The 23215-nt window shown below is 42.2% G+C and overlaps 1 protein-coding gene across 1 annotated transcript in view; it reads right to left on the bottom strand.

Annotated features, from left to right (window-relative positions):
* Positions 1-1244: 1244 nt before the first annotated feature.
* Positions 1245-23215, bottom strand: part of JAG1 (jagged 1) — a 35323-nt gene continuing 13352 nt past the window's right edge. Inside the window, exons 4-26 of the mRNA XM_010295176.1 lie at positions 19073-19327; positions 18008-18068; positions 14054-14184; positions 13617-13736; positions 13041-13154; positions 12396-12509; positions 11446-11559; positions 10996-11042; positions 10263-10436; positions 9608-9758; positions 8880-9044; positions 8260-8373; positions 7505-7618; positions 7281-7394; positions 7034-7150; positions 6495-6522; positions 6296-6381; positions 5369-5482; positions 5014-5123; positions 4696-4932; positions 4229-4360; positions 3607-3757; positions 1245-2821 (exon numbers count right to left, since the gene is read on the bottom strand). Of these exons, the coding sequence (XP_010293478.1) occupies positions 2364-2821; positions 3607-3757; positions 4229-4360; positions 4696-4932; positions 5014-5123; positions 5369-5482; positions 6296-6381; positions 6495-6522; positions 7034-7150; positions 7281-7394; positions 7505-7618; positions 8260-8373; positions 8880-9044; positions 9608-9758; positions 10263-10436; positions 10996-11042; positions 11446-11559; positions 12396-12509; positions 13041-13154; positions 13617-13736; positions 14054-14184; positions 18008-18068; positions 19073-19327 (3221 nt within the window). The 3' untranslated portion in view covers positions 1245-2363. The remainder of the gene's footprint in view (positions 2822-3606; positions 3758-4228; positions 4361-4695; positions 4933-5013; positions 5124-5368; positions 5483-6295; positions 6382-6494; positions 6523-7033; positions 7151-7280; positions 7395-7504; positions 7619-8259; positions 8374-8879; positions 9045-9607; positions 9759-10262; positions 10437-10995; positions 11043-11445; positions 11560-12395; positions 12510-13040; positions 13155-13616; positions 13737-14053; positions 14185-18007; positions 18069-19072; positions 19328-23215) is intronic.

Here is a 23215-nt window from a genome sequence, read left to right as displayed (position 1 = left end):
CTGTCCACGGGGGTGTAGCGGCAGGTTAGAAATCTCCTCCTAAAGGGAGACAGAAATAAAAAGTAACACTAAATAGGTTTTTGTCAATTTTTTTAGACAGCTGTAAAGAAGGTACAGAACAGAGTATTGTCTTGCTACCAGATTTTTGAAGTGGCCATTATATTCATATTGCAGCAATCTGTATTTACTACAAAAACAGGTGCAAAGGCCTAACCTTGCAGCTTGACCCTATTTCATAATATTTTTCAATTGCGTTCAGTTTGTTACACACCGTTAATTGTTCCTCCAGATTTGTCCTAGCCCCTTACCACAGCAAAGCTGCAGCTCTGTCGGGGAAGTGCTACCAGCAGGCTGTCGGGCAGCTGCCCCGTACTCTTCCATGCAGCCCCTCTGGGGTGGGAGGGGCTGCAGGAGTGAGGCAGTAGAAGCCGTTGTGTTGAATATTTTTAAGAGCTTATTTTATGCTTTACGCAGCACTTTTTTGCCCTTTAGAAATCAGTGTGATCTATGGATCCCTTCCCATCCAGGTCAGCAGTTTGTATCCTGCCTAGCTACGAAGATTCGGTTACTATCTGGTGGGAGCGCGTTGGCTGATGCCAAGTAAACTCGTTGCGCAATTCCAGGCGCATCCTTCATCCTCTCAGACGCAGGCAGAGGTACGTTAAGCCAAAAGGCCCCGAGAACGAGGGACACGCTGCTTTCACACCCCTTCAAGCTGCTGCCGAGCCAGAGAGGGGAACGTCTTCACCATCTAACAAAAACACGGCCTCCGCCACCGTTTCTGCACAGCTAACTAGGCAGGAGGGCCTCCAAGCTCAAGAATCTCCAGGCTCTTTTCTGTTTTCATACAAAAAATTTAATAAATATTACTTTTCAAGATTTATTGCCAGGAACAACACATCAAAGATGCATTTTCATATAACACTAATATCACAATACAAAGTATCTTCATGATCTCAATGGTTAACCACCGAGATGACTATGTTTATAAGCCTTTTGATCTTAAACATCGTAATAGCACTTTGATTTCCTCACTTGTTAAGGCGGGCAGTGTAATCTATGGCAAACCTACACAGTGATCTTACTGGACATTCTACTGTTCAAGTATTCAACAACTAGCTTATTAGAATACTCCCTAAATGCAGTAGATTACAAAAAAAGTCAAATCTACAAGTGGTTCAGTATTACATATTCATGGTGAGAAAAAAAATAATCAGAATTTACAAAATAAGATTGCTGTGTTTCCAACTTCACACGCTAATTTGATATTTTAATTACATGCAACCACTCACATTTCATCTACATAAAGTAATAGCTCAGTTTTGTTCCCTTAAACTGCTTCTTAGCAGATTATCTGCCTGTCACTCGGTTTTCAAGTCTAAAGCAGCAAAAAAAATTTCCTAGTCTAATTATCTAAACTGCCTCAGTCAGTACTTACAAAGAGTCTTAAAGTGGTACTATGGAAGGTGTTTCAAACGTTTGACATTGTACAAAAAACCAGCATCAAGGCATGAAAGCCCATCCTATTAAAAATAAACTATTTTAGAACACCTTAGTTTTGGCATATAGGCAACATGTAACAAGAAAATAAATTCAAAATAGAGAAGCCACAAGCTTACAATGCTATCAAAAACCTTCAACTCTAAACACATACATATAAATAAAAAGGAATGATATTTTAAGGCTCTTGATTATTAAGTTAATAAATCAAATATACACAGTGATTAATAAAAAAGAATTATTTACATATCTATACAAACTTCTATTTTTGACACATTTTCCTCTTTAAATTCTTCATTTACCAGCAACTGCTGACAAGTTCCCCCCACCCGCCCCCAACAAAAATACAATAAAAAAATAAATAATAAACTTATTTTTGATAGTTGCTGTGGTTCCGAGCTGCAAAGGCACTTTCAAATACAGAACTAGTTGTACGTCACCATAAAACCAATATACAAAAAACTCAAATTCAATAAATATAAATAAAATGTATTATTCTAGAGAAACTGTATAAATGGGGACATCTGGCAGCAAAAAAAAAAAATTAACACTAAGGAAGAGCAATAAGGCTACGTGATACCTTATGAAACGTTTCCATGCTGTATCAGCTACAGCTGAATTTACACGAGGGCACTTTTGACTAGTTTTGCATAGATGTGAAATGCAGCACTTGGTATTCCAGCCAACCACAGCAACTATCATTGCCAGTGTAAGCCAGCTTGTCAAAACTTAAATTAACACAGGGATTCTAAGTAAATAATAGCCTTAGACTCAAATATTACACAACAGTTTAAGAACTACAAGCTCTCGAGTGCCTTTATAATGCTATTTAAAGGCCCTGCATGGCAGCACCCCACTGTCTGCTATACAATGTACTCCATTCGATTTAGGCTTTGTGCACTTTCCAAGTCTCTGTTGTCTTGTTTGTTTGTCCAGTTCGGGTGTTTTGTAGGTGTGCTGTTGGGGGGCTTTTCATCTCTGTCTACCAAAGTGTACGCTGGCTGCTTGGCAAAGCGGGCCTTCTGCTGGTGTTTGTCCATGTCGTCTTCCTCCACCTCGGAGTTGTGTGTCCTTATTTTGGCGATTTTAGAGTTTTTGTTTTCGTAGTCTTTAATTGGGACAGTATTTGTGCCGTGTTTCTCAATGGGGTTTTTAATCTGATTCAGCTGCTCCCTTACGTTGTTGGTAGTGTTGTCATCGGACGCCGTGTGAGTATGGCTGCTCTGCTTTCTGCGCTTTCGAATGCACCAATAAAACACGGTTACCAGGCAACAGATCCAGGCTACTGTTAGGACCGAGCTCAGTAATGGCACCAAGAAATCTGGAAGAGATACGAGAGCAGTTAACCCCTGCTGCGAACCAAGCGCTCCAGGCCAGGCTTTCTACAAAGAAAACAAGTGTCAGTTCTTAAGCCTTACTTTTTCACTGGGGCCCAGGCGGCAGCATAAGGATAATCTCTGCTCTTTTTGAATACAGGGTGTTTCAAGTGAGTTTAGGACACGGGAGCACTGCCTGCTGGCCCCGGTGGAAAGCGTCTTCCTCTTACATGCAGGGCTAAGTCCTCACAGGCAGCAGGAACCCGGGCTTCCTTACCCCGCCCTGCCGCGACTCCTGGCTCAGAGGGAGCTTCTCCTGGCCGGACGGCAACTGGCTCCATCACTACTATGGCCGTTTCTCCCTCCGCTGGTGGCCGCCAGTAAGCCGGCAGGGCATGCCTGGCCCCGTGCAGCCAGCCAGCAAGGGACACTTCTGACAACATTTAAGTCATCACACCTGGACAGGGGCATTGCCAGGTAAACACAGGGGAGCTTTCAGAGCCAGCCAGTTGTTTGCTTCTTCCTTATTTCTCCATAAGGGGTGCAAAAGACTAGCAGCCCTTTGAACAGGTTAGGCCACCTGTTTAGAGCATTTTCAGAACTTTTAAAATTTTTTTTTTTAAAAAGTGGTAAGCTCCTGGTGTAAAGCCTACTTATCATTCCCAGTTAACAGAGGCAGAGATGCTCAGGCTCACTACAAATCTCCAAAGCGACAAAAGCTTCACCCACGTTGAAAGGTGATTCTAGTCAGGGCAAGCGTGCGAGGTTTCGGAGACAAGGAAGAGCTTACCTGTTTTGTTTTTAACCGGTCGCCGTTGTACTCTGACTTCCGCGACTGCAGCAATTAGCGTGTTGTTACCGTCGCGCTTACTGACAAGGTCAATAATCTTATCTGTGATGTCTTTGATTGGGTTTTCATCTTCCCCTATATCTTCTGCAGACTACAGAAGAAGAAGTCGTACAATTAATGCCAAATGCCAGATCAGATGCGTGGGTAATGCACTATTTATAAACTTTCACAATCAGTTAAGGCTCTTTGTACTTTTAATACTTAACGAAAACAGAAACAAGCAAAAAGCCCAACTAGGGGCAGGAAGTAATAATGCAGAATTTCTGTCCCCACCTTTAAGAACATGACAAAAAACCCAACCCAACCAACCCAAAAGCAGTGCGCAAGAGAGTGCTCAAAAAACGTTTTACTGCCCCATTACGGTTGCTACCAGATGGTAGCTTTCAGGTACACACATGTAACCAGGATTTCTTCCCTGTTCCTGAAGGGAATGGGGATGGAAGCTAAGCCACAAGAAATGTTGACAAAGCCAGGAATTACGATTTTTATGAAATGCACATGTTACACACATATCCAAGCAATTAACTACGAAGACATTTAAAAATATTCCAGGAAGACTTACAATAGCAACATGTATTTCATTATTTGCCAAGTGTGAAGGCTCACAGGTAATATAGATGGAATATTCAACAGAAACATTCTTCAGAATATTCAGATTCCTCAACTCACTGCAAATGTGCTCTGTGGTAAGTCCCTGGAGGATACAAAAAAAGGTGTTGGTTGTTTTTTTTTTTAAACATACGTATATATGTGTGCACATGAACACACAGATCTAAGAAATATTTTTTTTTCCCCCCAAAACAAGAGTTTGCCAGGGAAGAAGAGGTGGAATTCCCTCCAAAACAGCTTTTGTTCTTCTCTGGGCACAAAAGCATTTAGGGTAGAAATCTGTATTAATCCTTCTATACCTTCTGTTTTCTTCCATAGTAAGGGAGCGTCAGCCTTCTACCAGTCAGAAATAGTTGTTTCGTGCTCTGGGAAGCAAGCGTGTGCATGCCACAGCACGGTGAGCTGCGGCCTGCTACTTACCGGCGCCATCATTTCTTTATTAAAGGTAAAGGTGATGTTGGCACAGTTGTCTTGGTAGTAAGAATCAGAATTGCATTTGGTCTTCACAGGCTGCTGATTCGAAGGCCAGCATTCACCCACTGCAGCACAAGGGTGAGTGAAACAGTGGTCTTCTCTGACAGGAACACAAGCGTGTCCAGCTGGGCATTCGTTATGGCCTTTGGCGTGTAAGACACAAGGTCGGGGACCACACCAAACCTAGAAGAGAATGAATACCAGTAAGTAACCACTGGTGACAGGACAGAGGACAGCGTAACACAAAACACAGCGCCGCTGCACCTTAGAACAGGTGACTTTTCCATTCAAGCACTGACAGGTATTACAGTCATCATCCCACTTAGCCCCATCTGGCATTACTCGAACACTGGTGATACAAGGCCTTCCTGTAACTGAAGAGAAATTGAACAGAATTAGAAACTTAACATAGGGAAATAAAGTGGAACCCCCCCCCCAACCTTCCCTTAAGTTCATCTAAGCTTAGTGATACATTCACTTCTTCAGTAAAGAAAGGTAACTTGCTTTAAAACCACACAAATAACGCCCCTCAAAACACCCATACAACCACAAACCTGTTAACATGCAATTACACAGATCTTGCTACAAGTATTACGACAGGCTATGACATCTGGAATACCTTCCTGGCATCCTGGACCACTACGACCCGGTGGGCAAATGCAGCGGTACCCGTTAATTTCATCTATGCACGTAGCTCCAAAGGCACAGGGTGAGGACTGACATTCATTGATATCTAGGGTGGGAAAAAGAGGAGATAAAAAAGTTACTCTATAGGATCCTTTTATTTTGTCAGAAAAATCACGCGAGACATTTGCCTGCTGGAACCTTATGTTCATTTTCTAGTGTCTACTCGGAGCTGGATTCTTGTTAGCAGCACCGGTATAATCTCAGAGCAAGTTCTTTGAAGTCTCTGCTGTGTGGCACTAACAAAGATCAAAACCTGACCCCTACGGCTACTTCAGCTTTTCAAGGGCACGGACACATTCCTTCTCACACAAACACACTTCCTCTCCTTTGACATACTCCAGGTTTTGTCCCCCGACAAGGTTCTTCAACTGATGACAACGTGAAGCCCCTTCCCAGCTGTATTACTACTATGAAACTTCCATTTCCATGGCTGTTATTAAAAAAAGTGTTAGTGTCCTCCACCTGTAATTATTATTAAATTACAGGGAAGTGCATACATCACCTCAGGGCCTGTAGGTGGATTATTAACTGACAAGGTTTTTGGCTGGCACGCTTTCATCTCGAGCACAAACCTCTGCCCCACAAACACATTCTAACTGGGAAGACTATCCTGAAGGGCATTTTGCCCACTCAGCTGAACCAAGAGGTTTCAGCTCCAGCTGAAGGGACTTGACGATTTCTTTCATTGTCAGTGCAATTCCTGCCCTCCCCGCATCTGCTACGGATCTGGGTACGGATACGGAAGACACAGGACGTCTATCATTAATCTGATCTAACACTTAACTCAATTAAGATGATTGTCTCGCAACAAGATTCAAGCGAGACGAACATCAAGGTAGAGTGCCACTGAAACACTTACTGATCCTGCAGTCAGGCCCTGCGAAGCCTGGAGCACATTCACAGCGGTACCAGTTGTCTCCATCCACACAAGTGCCGCTGTTATAACTATAAAGAAAAGTCATTATACACGTTAAAAAAACCTGCTACAGATAAAAAGAACCTAGAATACTGAAACTACCAAAAAAGCAAAGGGTGGAAGACAAACATATTAAACTTACCAAGGATGAGGACTGCAGTCATTTGTGTCTGCAAAGCAATGACAGACGACATTAAACATGCAGACTTTGGCCGATACAACTCTACTGTCAGCAAAGAAGGATCAAACTTCCCCTAATGCCCAAGTTACACTTAGCTCAACATTAACAAAAATACGCTGAAATTCTCTCCTAAATTGATTCCAGGCTTCTACCGCAAAATTTGTTAACTACATTGTGGAACACATGTACACAGGAAGAGATTGTTGTAAAGAATCTAACAGGGGAAAAAAAAGAGTGGAAGCAGACAGAGCTGCTCTTAGAAGAAGAATGCGGGAGAAAACAAGACAACATCTGTCTCCACTTAGCTCATTTGCAACTTTCTCATGCCCAGGTCAAGGCTCTATCACAGAAAGTCATTAAAAACAAAGATTCAGGTGATGCTAAAGCCTACATCAAACAAGCTTTCCCTTCTGGTTTTAATCTGGACTCCAAGGGTGACAGGATGAGCTAATGTTCTCATCATGCAACACTCTGGAAAAGTTCAAGCAGAGACGGCTTACTCTGGGTGCACGTGGGTCCTTCCCAGCCTTCCTTGCAGACACACGTAAAAGAATCCCCGCTGACTACACAGGTACCACCGTTGTGACAGGGGTTTGGCAGGCAGCTGCTGTTCCTTGCTGTAACAGAAACAAGGTTTGCCGCTAAGTTGTTAGAAAGCCGTCAAAACTGAGCCAAGAGGAGAAACTGAGGTTTTTCTCACAGGTTCAGTGCCGCATCTGCTTCCCGGTGATCATGCAGGGTATTTACCTATATTACAAGTGGCTCCTTCCCATCCTGCAGGACACATGCACTTGAAAGTGTCCCCCTCATCATAACATGTTCCTCCATTGTTACACGTTGCTTCATCGCACTGGCTGTCACCTGCGAAGAACACAAACCATCCTTAGTAACAGTGCTTTCTTCATGCAATGTGACAAGTTTAAGCAGCCTAACAGAACACGCCTGTTGTGTTTTCGAAATGCTGAACTTACGCGAGTGGCAAGTTTTTCCTTTCCACCCATTTTTGCATTCACAGAAGAAGTCGTTGACCAAGTCTCGGCAAGTTCCTCCATTGTGGCAAGGGTTCTTACTGCAGTCATTAATATCTAGATATGTTAAGGAGAGAAACGCACTAAGCAATGTTTACAGAATTGACTAACAATGTCTGAAAGGTGCATGTCCCATCCCTAATTTTGGCCTGTGTTTCAAAATCACGGAGTGAACACTTAAGACAGTATTTTAAAGCTTTAAGCGCTGTCACAGAGATGAAGAATATTCTATCACCTTCCTCCAGCTTGTTTTCTTTTTGTTTGTCATCTTGTTTCAGTAAACAGGAAGTGAAAAGGCCTACCACATAAACGATCCTGTCAGTCAGAGGATAGGAATTGAGTGCTCACTCCTCTTACGTTCCTGAGACTGACAAAATACAGGTGTGATATGCAGTGTGCGTACTAATGCTAAGGGACTTCTTACAGCAAGTTATCCACAGGGTAGAGCAGAAAACTGAACAGCGGGAGAGCCAGGCTCTACTCCCAGTTCAGCTTCATAACTCAGGTTTAGTTCTGATAAGAAAGCCCAGGACTCAGTGGAAAAAAAAAAAAAGAGGACACCTTGTCTGCCGTGGCCTTTGAAGCAGAATTTATGTTGAATTGGCATTGGTCACTATTATCTTAAAGACAGCACCAACCATTCCTTCCTGATTTTTTTCTGAGAGATCTTTCTGTGTGCTGAAGAACAGTGAACTTACTTGTTTCACAATATGTTCCTTCCCATCCATCACTACAAATACATTTGTAGGAATTAATGCCATCGATACACGTGCCACCGTTCTTACAGGGGTTGCTCTCACAGTCATTAATATCTGCAACGGTTTGGAGGAAGAGGGGAGGGGAAGAAAAAGGAAAAACAGAACAAAAAAATCAAACTAGAAGTACAGTCACTAGAAGTCATCGTCTTATTGCAGCCTCTTTGGTGCTGCTTCCATTTCTAAGCCCCTTTTGAGAGGAAGGATTATAAAGCAAGATGAGAAATAGCTGAAAAACAGTGCACAAAGTGATGAGCCTGTCACTCAGAAGTTACTATTAAAAAAAAAAAATCAGATCCATGTTAAACCCCACTTTTAACTGCCTCAGACCTTGTATACATAAGGTTTTTAAAAAACATACAATTCAAGGCCAGAAGGTTCATTACAGTGAACTTTCCCCAAGGCCTAGCAAATTCCAATCTGCCTCGCCCAAGCGGGATATGAAAACTTAAAGCAGTTCCAAGGTTCACTGTGTTACAAGAAAGCAGTCTGGGAGGAAAGGATGCAATCTTTTTCCAAAAAGAGTAGGGGATGGTTAAATATATTAGCCTTTTGGCTCTTACTCTCGTGACAGTAGGTGCCAGTGAATCCTTTGTTGCATTCACAGGTGAATTTTCCACCTGCTTGGCTCTTGCATTTTCCATGAGGACCACAGACATTTGACGAAATATAACGAACCCCCTCTGGTGTGCTGTTAGAAGCTACTGCCACAGTACAGCTGTCAATTACTGTAGAAAAAAAAAGCAGAGACCTGTGTGAAGATTGCCCATTCCATCCGATTTCTTAAGCTAAGAGCAACTTTTTAATTTCCAGTGATGGATGTTTAAAAGACACGCATATCATAGAATCATTTAGGTTGGAAAAGACCTGTAAGATCGTCGAGTCCAACCGTAAACCTAACAGCGCTAAATATGCTTACTGCTTTAAAATAAAAAGGCTAAATATGCTTACTGCTTTAAAATAAAAAGGCTATACTAAATGTTTGTGCATAAAATAATCACAGCCTCTTATCTGAAGATCGCTGGACCACATCCGGGGCCTGGAATAAATTCCGCAAAGCAGGCTATTTGCTACGTGTGTTTTCTGTCTGCACTGACATAACACGGTCTTTCAAAGCACTGACATTTACAGCTAGTACTCATCTTCTCATACAAATAGAGGCACAAGGCGCAAGGTCTTTGCACAACGACCACTCCAACGACTACACTACTGGAGCTGCGTTATGGCTCCATCCAGGGGAGGGGCAAAACTACCGCCAGTCATTCCCATTCGCCCGCAAGGTAATGCAAACCTTCACAAGGAGTTGTGCGGCAGTGATCTTTCAGGTGGGAGCAGTTCTTCCCTTCGTAATCTTCAGGGCAGTTACAGAAATAGTCCATAGCAAGATTGAAGCACTGGGCACCGTTCTGGCATGGATTTGGCTCACAATAATCTACATCTAGCTGTAAGTAGTGCAGAGAGAGGAAAGGGAAATAAAAATGAGGGAAAAACAGAAAAGGCTGGGGGGAAGGCTGCGTGAAACAGAAGTTTTGTCATAGCTTTCCCTCACTACGGCAGGCAGACATTGCGGAATCTGACCTTTTTATCTGCTGCCTCAATGAATTGTTCATAACGCACAGCGTTTAGTTAGACTTGCAACTATTTCAGCAGACAGCACTCTTGATATTAAACAGACACCGAAAGTTAATAGCACGCAACAAAACCTGCCGCGCAAACACTTGTGGTCTGTTTAACAGAAAGAATCCTCGGCAGCCCATGAGGGTTTTTGTTGGTTTCTCCACCACCGCCCCCCTGCCCCCGATATATATTAATCAAGCACTTTCTTGGCAGACTGTCCAACTTTATACTCTGGTTCACTGGATGCAAGGCATTCAGTGTGCTGGTATCCAGAGCGCTGGTAGAAGCGCCACTGGCTGCAAGTCTGCTTTTTCATCCACGCTTCTTACCTGACAGAGGTTTCCTGAGAAACCAGCGGGACACAGACATTGGAATCCATTGATTTCATCCTGGCAATGACCCCCATTCATGCAAGGGTTACTTGCACATTCATTGATGTCTTTCTCACAGTGATCTCCTGCATAGCCAGGTGAACAGATACACCGATAACCATTAACCAAGTCCTGGGAAGGAACAAGAAAGTTTAGAGTTAAGGTTTTTTTCCTCCCTTTTGACACATTTGTATTAAAGAAAAAAAAAAAAAAAAGAAAAAAAAAAGAAAAAAAGAGAAAAAAAGCAGCAAGAAAGAAGACACTCCAAAAAAAAAAAAAATGTCCTCTTACTACGTCTAATACCACCATAAGAAACTATCTCAAATTAAAACAAGGCATGAATATTTAGGGGGAAAAACTTACATTCTTAATTTCCACACAGGATAACTTAATCCACATTTTGCAGTGGAGGACCTACGTACATTTACAGTAGGTAGTTTGCACAACAACCAGCTCATTCACTGGTGACACTGGCAGTAAAAATGAGTCATTTATTGCAGTTGCATTTTTTGCCCTTGCTGTTCTACACACATACCCCGACGTGCTGCAGCATGACATCGCCCCTCCGCACAGCTCAAAGAAATGACAATTTATACCAGCAAACTGCTGTTTTCCACACTGTTTGTGTTTAGACTCAAGTTTTTTAGTTACTCTTGCAAATCTCAGGAAAACCAAATTAAGGATGGCTCACCCGACACGATCCTCCATTCTGACATTGTCCACGACAGTCATTAATATCTGTAATAAAATTACCGTGGTCAGAAGGCAAAAATATATTTACGCTAGATGCAGAGATCACGTCGCTCTAAAACTGCAGCTAGATAAACCTTTTGTCAAGTTTCCTGCACGTCCTCCTCAAGATAAGGTTATTATAAGGGGTGGGAACCTTTTGCGATTCTTCTACTAGAGGCTGTGAAACTTCACATCATTGTTTTAGTCACTTTATCAGAATATAGCTATGTTACGGACTAATGAGTTTGATAAAACTGTGTATTTTCATTCCATGCCAACTACTCCCTTTCTGAAAACATCAGCTGCTGGGACTCTGCCTGATGTTTAAATCTGAGCTTAGAACTCAGTGGCATACGTACGTATACACACAAAAGCAGCCTTTAATAAACCCGAGGATATAGACACTTACTTATATCACAGTTGTGGCCAGACCAGCCGGTAATGCAATCACAATAGTAGCTGCCAATCAAGTTCCTGCAGGAGTTGGCATTGACACAGGGTTTGCCCTCACATTCATTCGCATCTAAAAAAACAACATGAATGGCCAAATGCAAGGCTTGTAGGGCAGGGGAGAGAAGAAGAAAAGCCTATAGCCGGTTTGCACAGCAATAATCAGCGGTTCGTTCAGAGCTCAGAGGAACTTGTAATATACAGCATGGGTTAGTGCGACTTGGATGAAGAGTCAATCATACATCAGTCTCTGAAGTCCCTTTCAATTTCTCCACAATTAGAACGTACAGGTTACTCTAATTATTTGATAATTACCCAGCCACTCATTAAGAGCAACTTCTCCCCCCTCCCCCCCCCATTTCAACCAAGCATGTTGAAGGATGAGAGCTGCAGCCTGGTCGTTGGGATTAGTGTGTTGTGTAAAGAATGCAGACAGCTCATTCTTCGTGAGATCATCCACATTTTGGAACCCAGCTGTGAACTCCTTGGTCTGGAGGAGTTGACATGGCTGAAGAGATACAGCAACTTTCTCACAGGCTAAAGGCAGAAATACGTGTGGGGGCGGGAGCAGAGGGCATATACATGCACCCTCCCCACTTCTGTTCGTTTAGGATTTGAAGTACGTCTGTTTGGCTTAGTTAACTATTTCCTTCAACTGTGAGCATGCATCAGCAAAAAGACGACAGAAGGAAGCCACTCTGCGCTTCGAGATTGCCCTAGACCCCAGTCCTGCAAACACTGACACTTCAGACTCTCAAGGTGCCAGAATTTGTCTGTAGGCTTTGGAACCACAAACATGGCTAAAACAAAGGGCAGGATTGCCCTGGCCTGCCAGACTATATGATCCCTCTTGCATTTATCCTCCCCCCCAGCAGACCAGCATTGGATGAAGAGAAATGCAGTTCTCACCTAGCTGGCACGTTTTGCCCGTCCACTGAGGTGGGCAAATACACTTAAATCCATCAACTAGATCTTGGCAGGTTCCTCCATGACCACAGGGATTTGGAGAACAATCATCAATATCTGTAACACAGAACAAGGAGAGGCTTAGCTCTGTTACCAAACACACAATGCCAGTAACTGACAAATTTGATAAATGGTTGCTGCAACTAGGATTTGCCCTGAGGAACAGAAAGACAACAGGACTTCTGCTTGGAATTTCCAGGTCTACTCCGATTTCAGCAAAAGCCTCCTTTAAAAATAATAGTACTGTGAAAGAGGGTTCAAAGCACAGGGAACGAAGTTTACACCTGTGGCCTTTTTCAAGTGGAAGTCAGAGTTTGATCCAGCCAGGTCTCTCAACACAGTATTTTAACAACTTGCCAGAATGCTACAAAAATCCAGGGTTCTGCTGCTTTCAAGAAGCCATCGGCCATTCTTTCCCCTTGACTTCAACAAAACCCTCGGTACAAAGGAGAAGAGGTGCACAGTGCTATAAATGGCTGCTAACGGGCAAAGATTAAGTAGACTGCCCTGGAAGTTTATTGGGGATTAAAAAGACTGATCTAAAACAGCAAACTAGCACATTTTTACTACAATCTTGGGAGGACTTACTATCAGTGCAAGTTGGTCCAGCCCAGCCAGGCGCGCACACACATTCAAATCCTGTAGATGTCTCTAAGCAGGTCCCTCCATTGTGACAAGGATCAGAGAGGCAGGCGTGCTCAGCTGCACCGGGACACAAGTACATCATGGTAGAGACCACAGCAGTGTCACCAGAAGCCACCCCCTGCTCCCTCCACACGCTTCTACTTTGGACACACCACCGTTGCTTTTGATGTATTGCACGCTCCTGTGAGCACTAAGAATCAAAAAGCTACTAGCCAGCGGGAAGTCATCTTCCATGCTAAGCTCATCACCACACTGACTTGCACCTGTTTGAGTCACAGCCAGACAAGGTAACTTGTAGTGATCTCTCCGGTGATCAGAAGGCTGATGTTCAGAGATACCAACTGTTCATGATGAAGCACGAACAAGCAAGTCTGGATCTTTGTAGCCAGGCCTGACATCATAATTAATATTAGAATTTGACTTTTACCCAACCTCATAAAATATATCCAAAAACAGGCACTAAAAGCTGGCAAGAATCAGCCGCCAAGTGGCAGCTCAGCAGCTGCACCAAACACTTACCAATTTCGCAGTTCTGTCCTGAGTAGCCCTCAGGGCAGGAACACTGGTATTTATCAGGGCCGGTGTTGCTGCAGGTACCACCATTCAAACAGGGTGGGTGGGTTCCACAGTAGTTCAGATCTGCAAGAGGTGAGGAGCATGAAAGCCATGGTTGAAAGAGAACAGAAACATCACCACATGCATGCTTTGTTCCATTGTTCTAGAGCCTTTACAGAATACATCCACACGAGAGTAGGACAGGACAGGGAAAAGTTAAGTGCATGTGCTAACTCTGCCAGAACAGCAGAGGAGACAACGCTAAGTAGCTGAAGGACAAAAAAACTCCCACCATGTTTCAGGAGGCTTGCTCACTCAGTCTTGCATGCACTCTCTCCTTGCTAAGCCTGACAGTGTTAGAAATCAAGTGTTACACTTGGCTCTCCGTAAGATTAGCATACCTTTGTCACAGAGTTGACCACCCCAGTTGGTTTCACAGAGGCATTGCCATGGTTCAATGCAAGTGCCATGGACACATCCTGGGTGTGGAATGCACTTATCACAGTACTGGCCTTGCCATCCATACTGACACCTTAGTTTAAAAAAGAAAGAAAAAAAAAAAAAGAAAATCAGAACAGGGAAACAAACCAAAAGCCCGTTACAATTGCTCAGTGTAGATCTAAGTGTGGAACTCCAAAGCTTGGAGAAAAACTGGGGAGGGGAGGGAGAAGAACAGGGGGAGGGGAGGGAAGAAGCTATTCAAGGTTTGTTTGATGGTTTCTTGTAAACAAACATTTTAGTAGTTTTGCCAAGGTCTCTGCAGCCAGCCTCCTGACAAAAGAATAACTGTTCTGAGAGAACCAGCATGAGGCCATTCAGCACAATAATACTCTTTTGGAGCCTCACACAACTGTGGCAGAGAGGGTGGGTGTGCACTACAAATCAATCTCTGGACTTTGACAGGGTGCTTTATAAATTGCAGGGGGGGGGAGAAAAATGTCAGTGGAAACAATAGTTATCCAGAGATCCTCATGAAAACAAGGTTCCAGGCCTTTCAGCCATGCTGGGTTTGCAGGAAGACAAACAAAACCATAAACACCAACTCTGAGCCCTCGGCAAGGCAGTAGCAAAGCATCAGGAGCTCTCTGCTCTATTGGAAGCTAACCTTATTCTCAACTAGAAAACATAGACAGCAAGTATGGACTGGGCCACAGTAAGCGATGAAAGAACAGAGCACACATCAGGATTTTACATGTGTTCAAAGATGATCAGTTGTCAGTGTATTTTAGAGTTTGATTTATGCTAACCTCTTTTCAGGGAATAACTAAAACGTGCAGTTCTGAGAAACTTTAATTTCATGTCTGGAGAAAAAGTTATTATTATTGAAATTATTTATCACCACTGTCAATAAGCTCCCCGAATTTTGTACTTAAAAGGAAGATGTTCTCTTAAGGTAAATCCCCCTTAAGAGAAAGCTCATTTTGGCTTTCATTTAATTCTCACTATCAAGGCAGACCACGGATTCTTCAAATTAAAGTGCATCTATAGATAGAAACAAGGAAAACAAGTTGAAAATGAAAAGCAAGGGTTTGTTGGGGTACTGTATTTCATTAACAGGTCCTGAGAGTAATTGATCAGCAGCAATTATGCACTAAGCTGTCACTAAATTATGAAAACAAACCTCATCTGTACAGAAGTCAGCTAAGCTTTCTATTTATAAACCCCCCCACCATTCTTCTACTGGCAATTTCTTCTCATGGGAAAAAGCTAGAAGGATCTATCCATTGGGTAATCACACACAGCTAGTGGTTAGTCTGACTCCCCTTCTGAAAAATCTCAGGTGACAAACTACATCCTAATTAACTTTTTTTAATAGCCATTTCAACAGCAGTCTATTCAAACTCAATGGGAAATTCTTATTAGTTTTTGTGTTAAAAAAAAAAAGCTAGCCCAACTTATATGTCTTTGTGTGCAAAGAACATGAAAGAAAACCAGATCAGGCAAAACAACCCCTCTTAAGTAGTTTGTGGAAAATGCTTCTGTATAGGGAATATAATAAGAACAAACAAAGATCAAAATTTAGGAACATACCCTTTTAATTTATATTGCATTCAAAGCAACTTGCCTGTGAGCTTGCACACAAGAAAAACTAAGGGACTTCACCTACAAAAAGCAAGTATCCAAACTGAGAATTTTATTCCTTTCTGACAAATTGAAGGGGTGGTTTTTTGTTTTCTTTAAAGCAAATGTAAAGAGAAACAATTAAAAAAACCAACACACAGAAAAGAAAGTCATGAGTTTTAGAGCCAAAGATAAGACTTTCTTCAAAGATCAGCTTCAAAGTGTAACAAACAAAATTGGGTAAGGCTATGGGCACTTAAAGTTAGATATCAATTCCAGAAAAAGATTTGTGATAATAATTCTTGTTTAATAATATGTACACAGCAGTTTCTCATGAGAAATATAAAGTTAACTTTCCTTGTATAGTGATTCATGAGTAAATATGGTTTTGTTGGCTGGCCTGCATTAAAGCAAGTGACTCGCACAAAATGGGAAAAGGGTATTTTAAGAATGTTTGCAAGTTGTCTATTGTACCAGGACCCAGAGCAGTTTCTGCTGGGATGTTATTTTTAAACTCTGTTGCATTTGTAACATACAGGCTATATGACTCATCAAAACTTAAAAGAAAATAGAATCTTGTTCACTTTAAAGATATTGGTCTAACTTGGCAAGCAGAAGTTATCTGAAAGCACCAGAAGGACAGCATTGTTTCAAGACTATGCAAATCAAGTGTGGGAAAGTTGCACCTTAAGTAAATAAGAGCACTAGTGCATGTCTGGGCAGTGAGTGGGAGGTAAGAGACTTAGAAAGAGAAAGGAAAAAAAAAATTCTGGAAACAAAGCCTGTTGTTCTGACTAGGAGACAGCAACCCCTACAAGGCATGTTTATTCTGATGACAGAAGCACAAATCACTGGTAGCCTTGACTGATACACTCCTCTTGCCATCTGGCCCCCCAATACCTACTTACTACTTGCTAGGCTTTTTTCCTTTTTGTAATTACAAAAAGATTTAGATTTGGTGTTCTGGAGGTTAACCTGCTTATATCAGTGCTGCTATAAGCATTAAAATCACTGAACAACCTACATCAGTCCATCCTGCAGCCTGACTTTCACTTTGCCATGTCTCTTGTGGAGGAGGAGAAGTTACTTCCTACCTTACTTTCAGAATGTTCCTTGATGATTTTGTTGGTTTGTTTTTGAAGCATAGATTACAGGGACAGCGAGAAAGAATGAACCACTGTGACTATTTAGGCTGACTTCTTATATAATGTAGTCTGTCAGACACCCCAGATTTAGTTCTTGTTTGAACTACAGCTTGTCTGGAAAGAAAAGTGGTCCACTTCACGCAAAAGTTTCCAGCAATAGAGAATCCACCAATATGTTTATTAGGCAGCAAAATTACTTTCTGTTCCTTCAGACTTCTGTGTTTTATTTGTGAATACCCAAGCTTCACTTTTAACCCTTCCCACATAGGATCAATATCAACATCTTGTAACCTCAGAAGCCCTCAGTTTCCTATTGCATGTAAACAGATATGATAAAGGGTTACATGAAGCAATGTACAACCAGTTTGTTGATAAAGAATGTCCATATTTAAAATCCATTAACCCTCCATTAATAAGGGAGAAAACTTCCCTGTGCTGTAAATATAGGCTGTATATTTTGAGGCATTCCAAATATTTAATTGTTGGGTTATGGATAAACTCTCTTTTTCATTGTCTCCTTGCCAAGACAGAATGGACTTCAAAGCACAGGAGCAAAACTCTGCATTCATCGGAGCCCACTGACAAGATTTCATCCCAGCTATTAACCTCTCAGCACTTGCAGCCTGGCTCACAATGGTAAGGGAACCAAGAGATTTAACTAATCCTATTCTAAAGAATGCTTGACTTTTGCCTACTGATAGAAGCCAGGGGGTGGGAGGGCAGAAGGGGGAAACAGTGAAAGGGAGAAGAACAGAGAAAAGCCACACTGTACTTCAAGCTTGTAGTTGAAAAAGCCTATTAATCAGGCTGTTGTGTTAAAAAAAACAACAACATACCCACAAAACTTTTGCACTATTTATGCAGAAACAATTAGTTAGTGCTCATTAGGCAACATTTACATGATTTATCCCATACCCTCCTTTACCCCAGTGCCACCATTTCACAAACCAAAAGCTTCTTAAAACTATCAGTGCATTAGCAGCCTACTCCCCCCTTATTCTGGGCACGTCAGCACAACTAACATGCCTTGGTCAAAAACATGACTGCAGAGACACCCTCCCTCCTGAACCCTATTGCGTTCAGCATCCCTTGTTTAATTATTTGAGGGGAGGCGGTGAGGGGAAACAAGGAGTGGGGGGGAGCATTTACCTGCACTCTCCTGGAATTGTGCAAGAACCATGCTTGGGGCTACATCCCTGACGACAAATAGCTGTTAAAACAAAAACAAAAGAAGAAAAAAAAAAAGAGAAGAGAATCAGCATGCTGCCTGCTTCCTGCATCTTCACACTCGTGGGAATGTTTTAATCTCTAACCAGCATTGTAATCCTACTAAATCCAAGGTTTTAACAAGCCTCTCGTATCAAGTCTACTGGAAGGAAAACCAAGGTAGGTGGCTCCCTGTGATAGGAAGCCTACAGCTAGCTTTGCAGAGGAATCGTACCTAATGCTGTTCAAAGAGTTGTTTCTATGCAAGAAAAACCTTCTCACCTTAGAGAGCTCAAGTCATTTCGAGCCTACAGGTTGCCTTCTCTGCCTTTTGGTCGTGAACTGGCCCACTCTCCCTGGCTTTACATCTAATACAAAGCAACTTTTAACTACTCTGGATTTGCTTTTGAGCCGAACAGACAGGACGTTAAGATGAGCATTGATTCAAATCGCAGGCAAACTCAGTCAGTAAGACATGCTGATAGTCTGTTCCTATTCAGAGTCCTGCTTTCTCCTTCTGAAATTATTAGGGAATGGCAACTTCCTAGGTAAACATGTTAAACATCATCTCAGGTAGAACAAACAGCCTGGGACTTTTCAAACACCAAAGCTTCACACTTGCCAGGTCAGCTCTCAAACAAGTACTCTCCTTCCTGCTTGTCTTGAAGTTCTGCACCAAAGGGGAAATCCTTTTTGAAGTCAGCAGCAAAACTCCCATTGAAGTCAATGGGCTGGGTTTTCTTCCCAAGGGCAAAGATGTGGATAATCAGAGAAAGAACACATCTGCTAAGTGCCCAGTACTTGTCAGATCTCTCCAAGATTTTAAAACAAGGCAGAAACTAGTCTTCTCCTGCCCCTAGTTCTCTGTGTAAAGAGTTAGTCGCTGTTCTGTCAGTCCTCAGCCCTACTGTCTGCACAAACTGACCACCGACTTGCAACCTGGACATGACGCACTCATATCCTATCCAAGCCCGCTGATCATTTGGGGGTCAAGCATTTGTCACAAACCTTTGTTGCACTCTGGTCCCATCCAGCCTTCCAAGCAGGTTTTGTTGCCATTCTGGTCGCAGGTATGGTGAGTGAAGAAGTCATCTCTTGGTCGACAAAACTTGTTGCAGCCAAAGCCATAGTAATGTTCTGCACACGTCACGCGGATTTGATACTCAAAGTGGGCAACTCCTGCATTATGTTTCAAAGTCTGCCACTGGCGGCTTGGATTGATCATGCCAGAGTGGGATGCCTTCTCAATAATGCGATCGGGATCTAGAAGTCAGAAGAGATGTCAGAGTTAAAAACTTTGTTTAGCTATCATTACCTCCCACATCACAGCGTTCTAGCTTTGCAGGCAAGACTCTCTGAGGCAGCCAGTTGGTTTTATTAATTTTCTGTTTTAGAGAGTAAGATAAGGCTGCCCTGGAGCTACAAACCATTAACTGAAACACACATGCAGCATTATCAAAATGAACAAAGCTTGAAATCAAAAGGGACTGTTCGTTACTGCCAATCACTTATCTCTTTCGCACTGTAAGGACATCCAATAAGAATCATACAGTTTGTGATTAAAGAAAGTTCAGCTGCTTTTACTTCTAGCTCCAACAGATTGGTACATAATGTGGTTTTCCAGGCTTCTCCATTAATGGTACTAGTTTTGTTTTTAACTGGAATATTTATGAAAACATCATACTACAACAGCCTAATAAAGCAATGTCTACAAACTGAACATAAGCACCACAAAAGGTTTGCAGCCTTCTGGGACTCTGGTGTAAACACTAAATTGATAACCAGCAACTCTGGCATTCAGATGACATCAGTGATCTCACCAGGTTTTGGCTGAGAAATATCATGGAAGTTCTCTCTTCAGATAGTTGCTGATGCTAAAAATTCAAGACTACCAGAGTTTGAAGCAGAGAACTCAAATCACTGCATATATATGCTATAGATCCCCCTTCTCTCTATAGACTATTTCAAAGTTTAGGCTTTGTACTTGACATTTAGTTCCAGCAAAAGTCTTCTGGCTTTAGAGCCCTACAACTGTCTAAATTATGGCTTGAAATAATAATATTTCACATTAGCTCGGAACATTGTATATATCTGTGGTATTTCACTTTGTAGTCCAGGTCTTGTGACTTAAATGATCTGACACTGCCTTACGACCTGCTGCTAGCAAGCACTTGACTGCTGAGTGAAAGTTTATCATAAAACAGCCAAAATATCCTTGCAGACATAGTTCAAAACCAAAAATAAGTACCAGGCTACCCTGCTCTGTATGTGAGAGCATAATCCAGCGACAGAAGAATTTTAGGTAGAAGGGCAGTTTGCCAATGATGTGTTAGAAAGCAGCGTGTGAAGTACTGGCACATTCAAGCGTTGAGAAGTAAAACGTACTGATGTTCAGCTTGTTCACTCAACAATTACAGAAAAAAGTTTGGGGATTTTACATAAGGCAGAGCTGAAGACTAATGAAGTTGCTACATAAAGCTTAAGATGACACATGGGCAGTTTTTCATCTAAGATACTTTTAAATGTATTGCTAAGGACCTTTGATTTGTAGCTTTCAAAAAGAACTTCCAAACAGGCTTCTCAGGCCTCAGATAGCCATTATCAATTCACCACTAGATCCTGCCTGCCTCTCTGCAGTTTTGAATAAAGTTAAGTCAAAGTACTTGCTGCACAACCACAGAAGAGTGTCGATACTCAGACATTGTAAGCATTTTTGGGGGTATTCTTGGCTTGAGACTACAGCATTCATTAAGTGTTTACAGTGTGAAATTAAGGGCAACAACTTCTTATTCACCTTCTGGTATTTCTGGTTCTATAGTATTTTCCATTTAAATCAGTTTTTGTTATTCATTGGCACTAAGCCCCCAACCCCACATCTATGTGTAAGACTTTCAAATGCATGTAGGCCTTTATTAATTTAAATCTCATTCACAAGTCATGTAGATGCCTAAGGACTTTTCCATACTGGTATATCCAGAGCAATATCATGTCCTGTACCGTGCAGGTGTAAGGCTCTTAGATCTCATCAACAAGATTACTGACTAATTCTAAGAGGTACTTAAGCAGATGCATATCTGTTCACCTTGAATGGGGCTAGTCAAGCGATTATAGTTCCACTCATGCGTGCTGGAGATGGCTTTGCTGCACTTGCCAAGATTACACCCCGATCTACAGCACAGTTGGAAAGCAAATTTCCCCAAATACTGAGTCTGTGCATAAAGACATCCTGTTTCTTGTGAGTAAAACAACTCTATCCTTTTCTCCTGTAAGTGGCAGAAGAAAAGGGGAACAAGACTCAATTTAGTTTTACAAACCACGCCCCGCTCCACACACACACTCTTGCTTTTCCCGTCTTTTTCTGTTCCCCGTTGGGAACATACCACTGACAGCTATTTCAGTCCTTGGCACCAGAAAAACAAATCGCCTTGGAAAAGACATCTTTCCTCTTGCCTCTGCTCTATCTTTCTTCCCCTATCTGCCAGCTCATTAGGAAGCATGTCCTTGCTGTACGTCTCTGACGTCTCACTCCAGCCACCGGCTCTTTTGAGCCCTTAACCACAGGCTGTACTCAAATGGAAACATCCTTATTAGTCCACTAGACTTTATTTTTCTAAGGGCTCAGATGAAAACCAGCTGTGATTTCGCTTTGGATCATGGCTAAAATGCCTTTCATTTGATACACGTTGTAAAGCTACCACCATACATTTAAACTCAAGTAAGGTCTCACAGACTTAAGATCCCTTTCCATTAGCCATCACCCACAGTTTTCACAATGAAGTATTGGCATGTTCCTTCTTGTACAAAAATTTCTCCACCCTTCCCTATTCCCACCTGTCAGTATGCACTTACACAAGCAAGACGACCCAGACTTCAGGGAAAGCATTGCAACAACTCTTCCATTCTTAGCCCGCACCAACAACGCTTTAACTTTTATAGCGAGCAATTCCAAAGCAGCAGGCTGGTTAAGTAAATAAAAAGCAGCAGTCAGCCAGGCTTGAGAGAAACCGATCTTCCTAACTCCCCTGACATCATCTGGCTCAGAATCCCATGCTTTGATAGAAAGGTTAGAGGAAACATTAACCAATTAGAAACTGATGAAGTGGAAGAGAGAGGCTTTCTGTACATCTTCAGCTTCCACGCTGCCCTTCACTGTCAGAGAGTTTGTTGGTTTCGTTCACTTCTTGTGGCTACACTTCAAAGCTGTTAATCTGTCTCTTTATTCAGTGAGCAACTGTATCAAAGGTTTTAGGAACAGGGAAATCAGCTGTTTTGACTGCCCACCTTTGCTCTTCAGTGCTCCAATTTCTGGAAATTGTAACTACGCAACATCGGGAAGCAAATAACAGCAACAACAACAAAAGCCTAGACTCCTCTAAGCAGTTTGGGTGGCCAAGGACACCACAATTATTTTTGAAAGTCTTTGTTTCAGAGAACTTCCAGCTATGGCTTGGTTTACATTGTGCTGAAGTCTCTTATGCCCAACTGGAATTCACATGCAACTGATACCAGTAATTTACAATGGCTCTTTGACATAGTTTGAGATGCAATGTCAGCCCCATTAGCTTTATGTATGAAGCGACAGTAGCAAGATGGCATCTAGACAAGAACCAGAGTAAGAAAACCATTTAAGCTGAATCTTGGCTCCAACAAAGCACGATTCTCATCAACTTCAACAGGGCCAGGATTTAACTGCAAGCCTCTCTTGGAAGTGAGACAAGAGTGAGTATGTGGTAAAGCCAACGTAGGAGGAGTGGAATGTAGAGGGGGGAAGGAAGCATCCACTCTAGGATCTCCTAACGGCTGCATTGATCAGAGGATGCTAGTGCTATTGAAAAGTTACACAAAGCCTACTAAACACACTTTTTTTTTTTTCTTTTTTTTTTTTTTTTGAGAGCTCTCACAGAGTCCTTACAATTCAGTGGTAATTAGGGTGAAAGAAAATCCTGGACATCAAAAACATACTCATCACTCTATATGACGACAGTTGTTTAGTTCTAACGATTTCCTTAACTAATTCTTCAAGACTTATTCTTCAGCTATGGGAAAGCTGACTGCAAGTAAAGTGACGCGGTACAAAGGAAAAAGCTTTGTGCAGTACAGTGACTGAAGTGACCTACAGATGGATATGTGACAGCAAAGCTAGAGCAGGAA

The sequence above is a fragment of the Phaethon lepturus genome, unplaced genomic scaffold (assembly GCF_000687285.1).
Source record: "Phaethon lepturus isolate BGI_N335 unplaced genomic scaffold, ASM68728v1 scaffold6889, whole genome shotgun sequence".
NCBI classification, from domain to species: domain Eukaryota; kingdom Metazoa; phylum Chordata; class Aves; order Phaethontiformes; family Phaethontidae; genus Phaethon; species Phaethon lepturus.
Note: the sequence above shows the minus strand (reverse complement) of the source record. Positions and strands in the feature narration are given on the sequence as shown.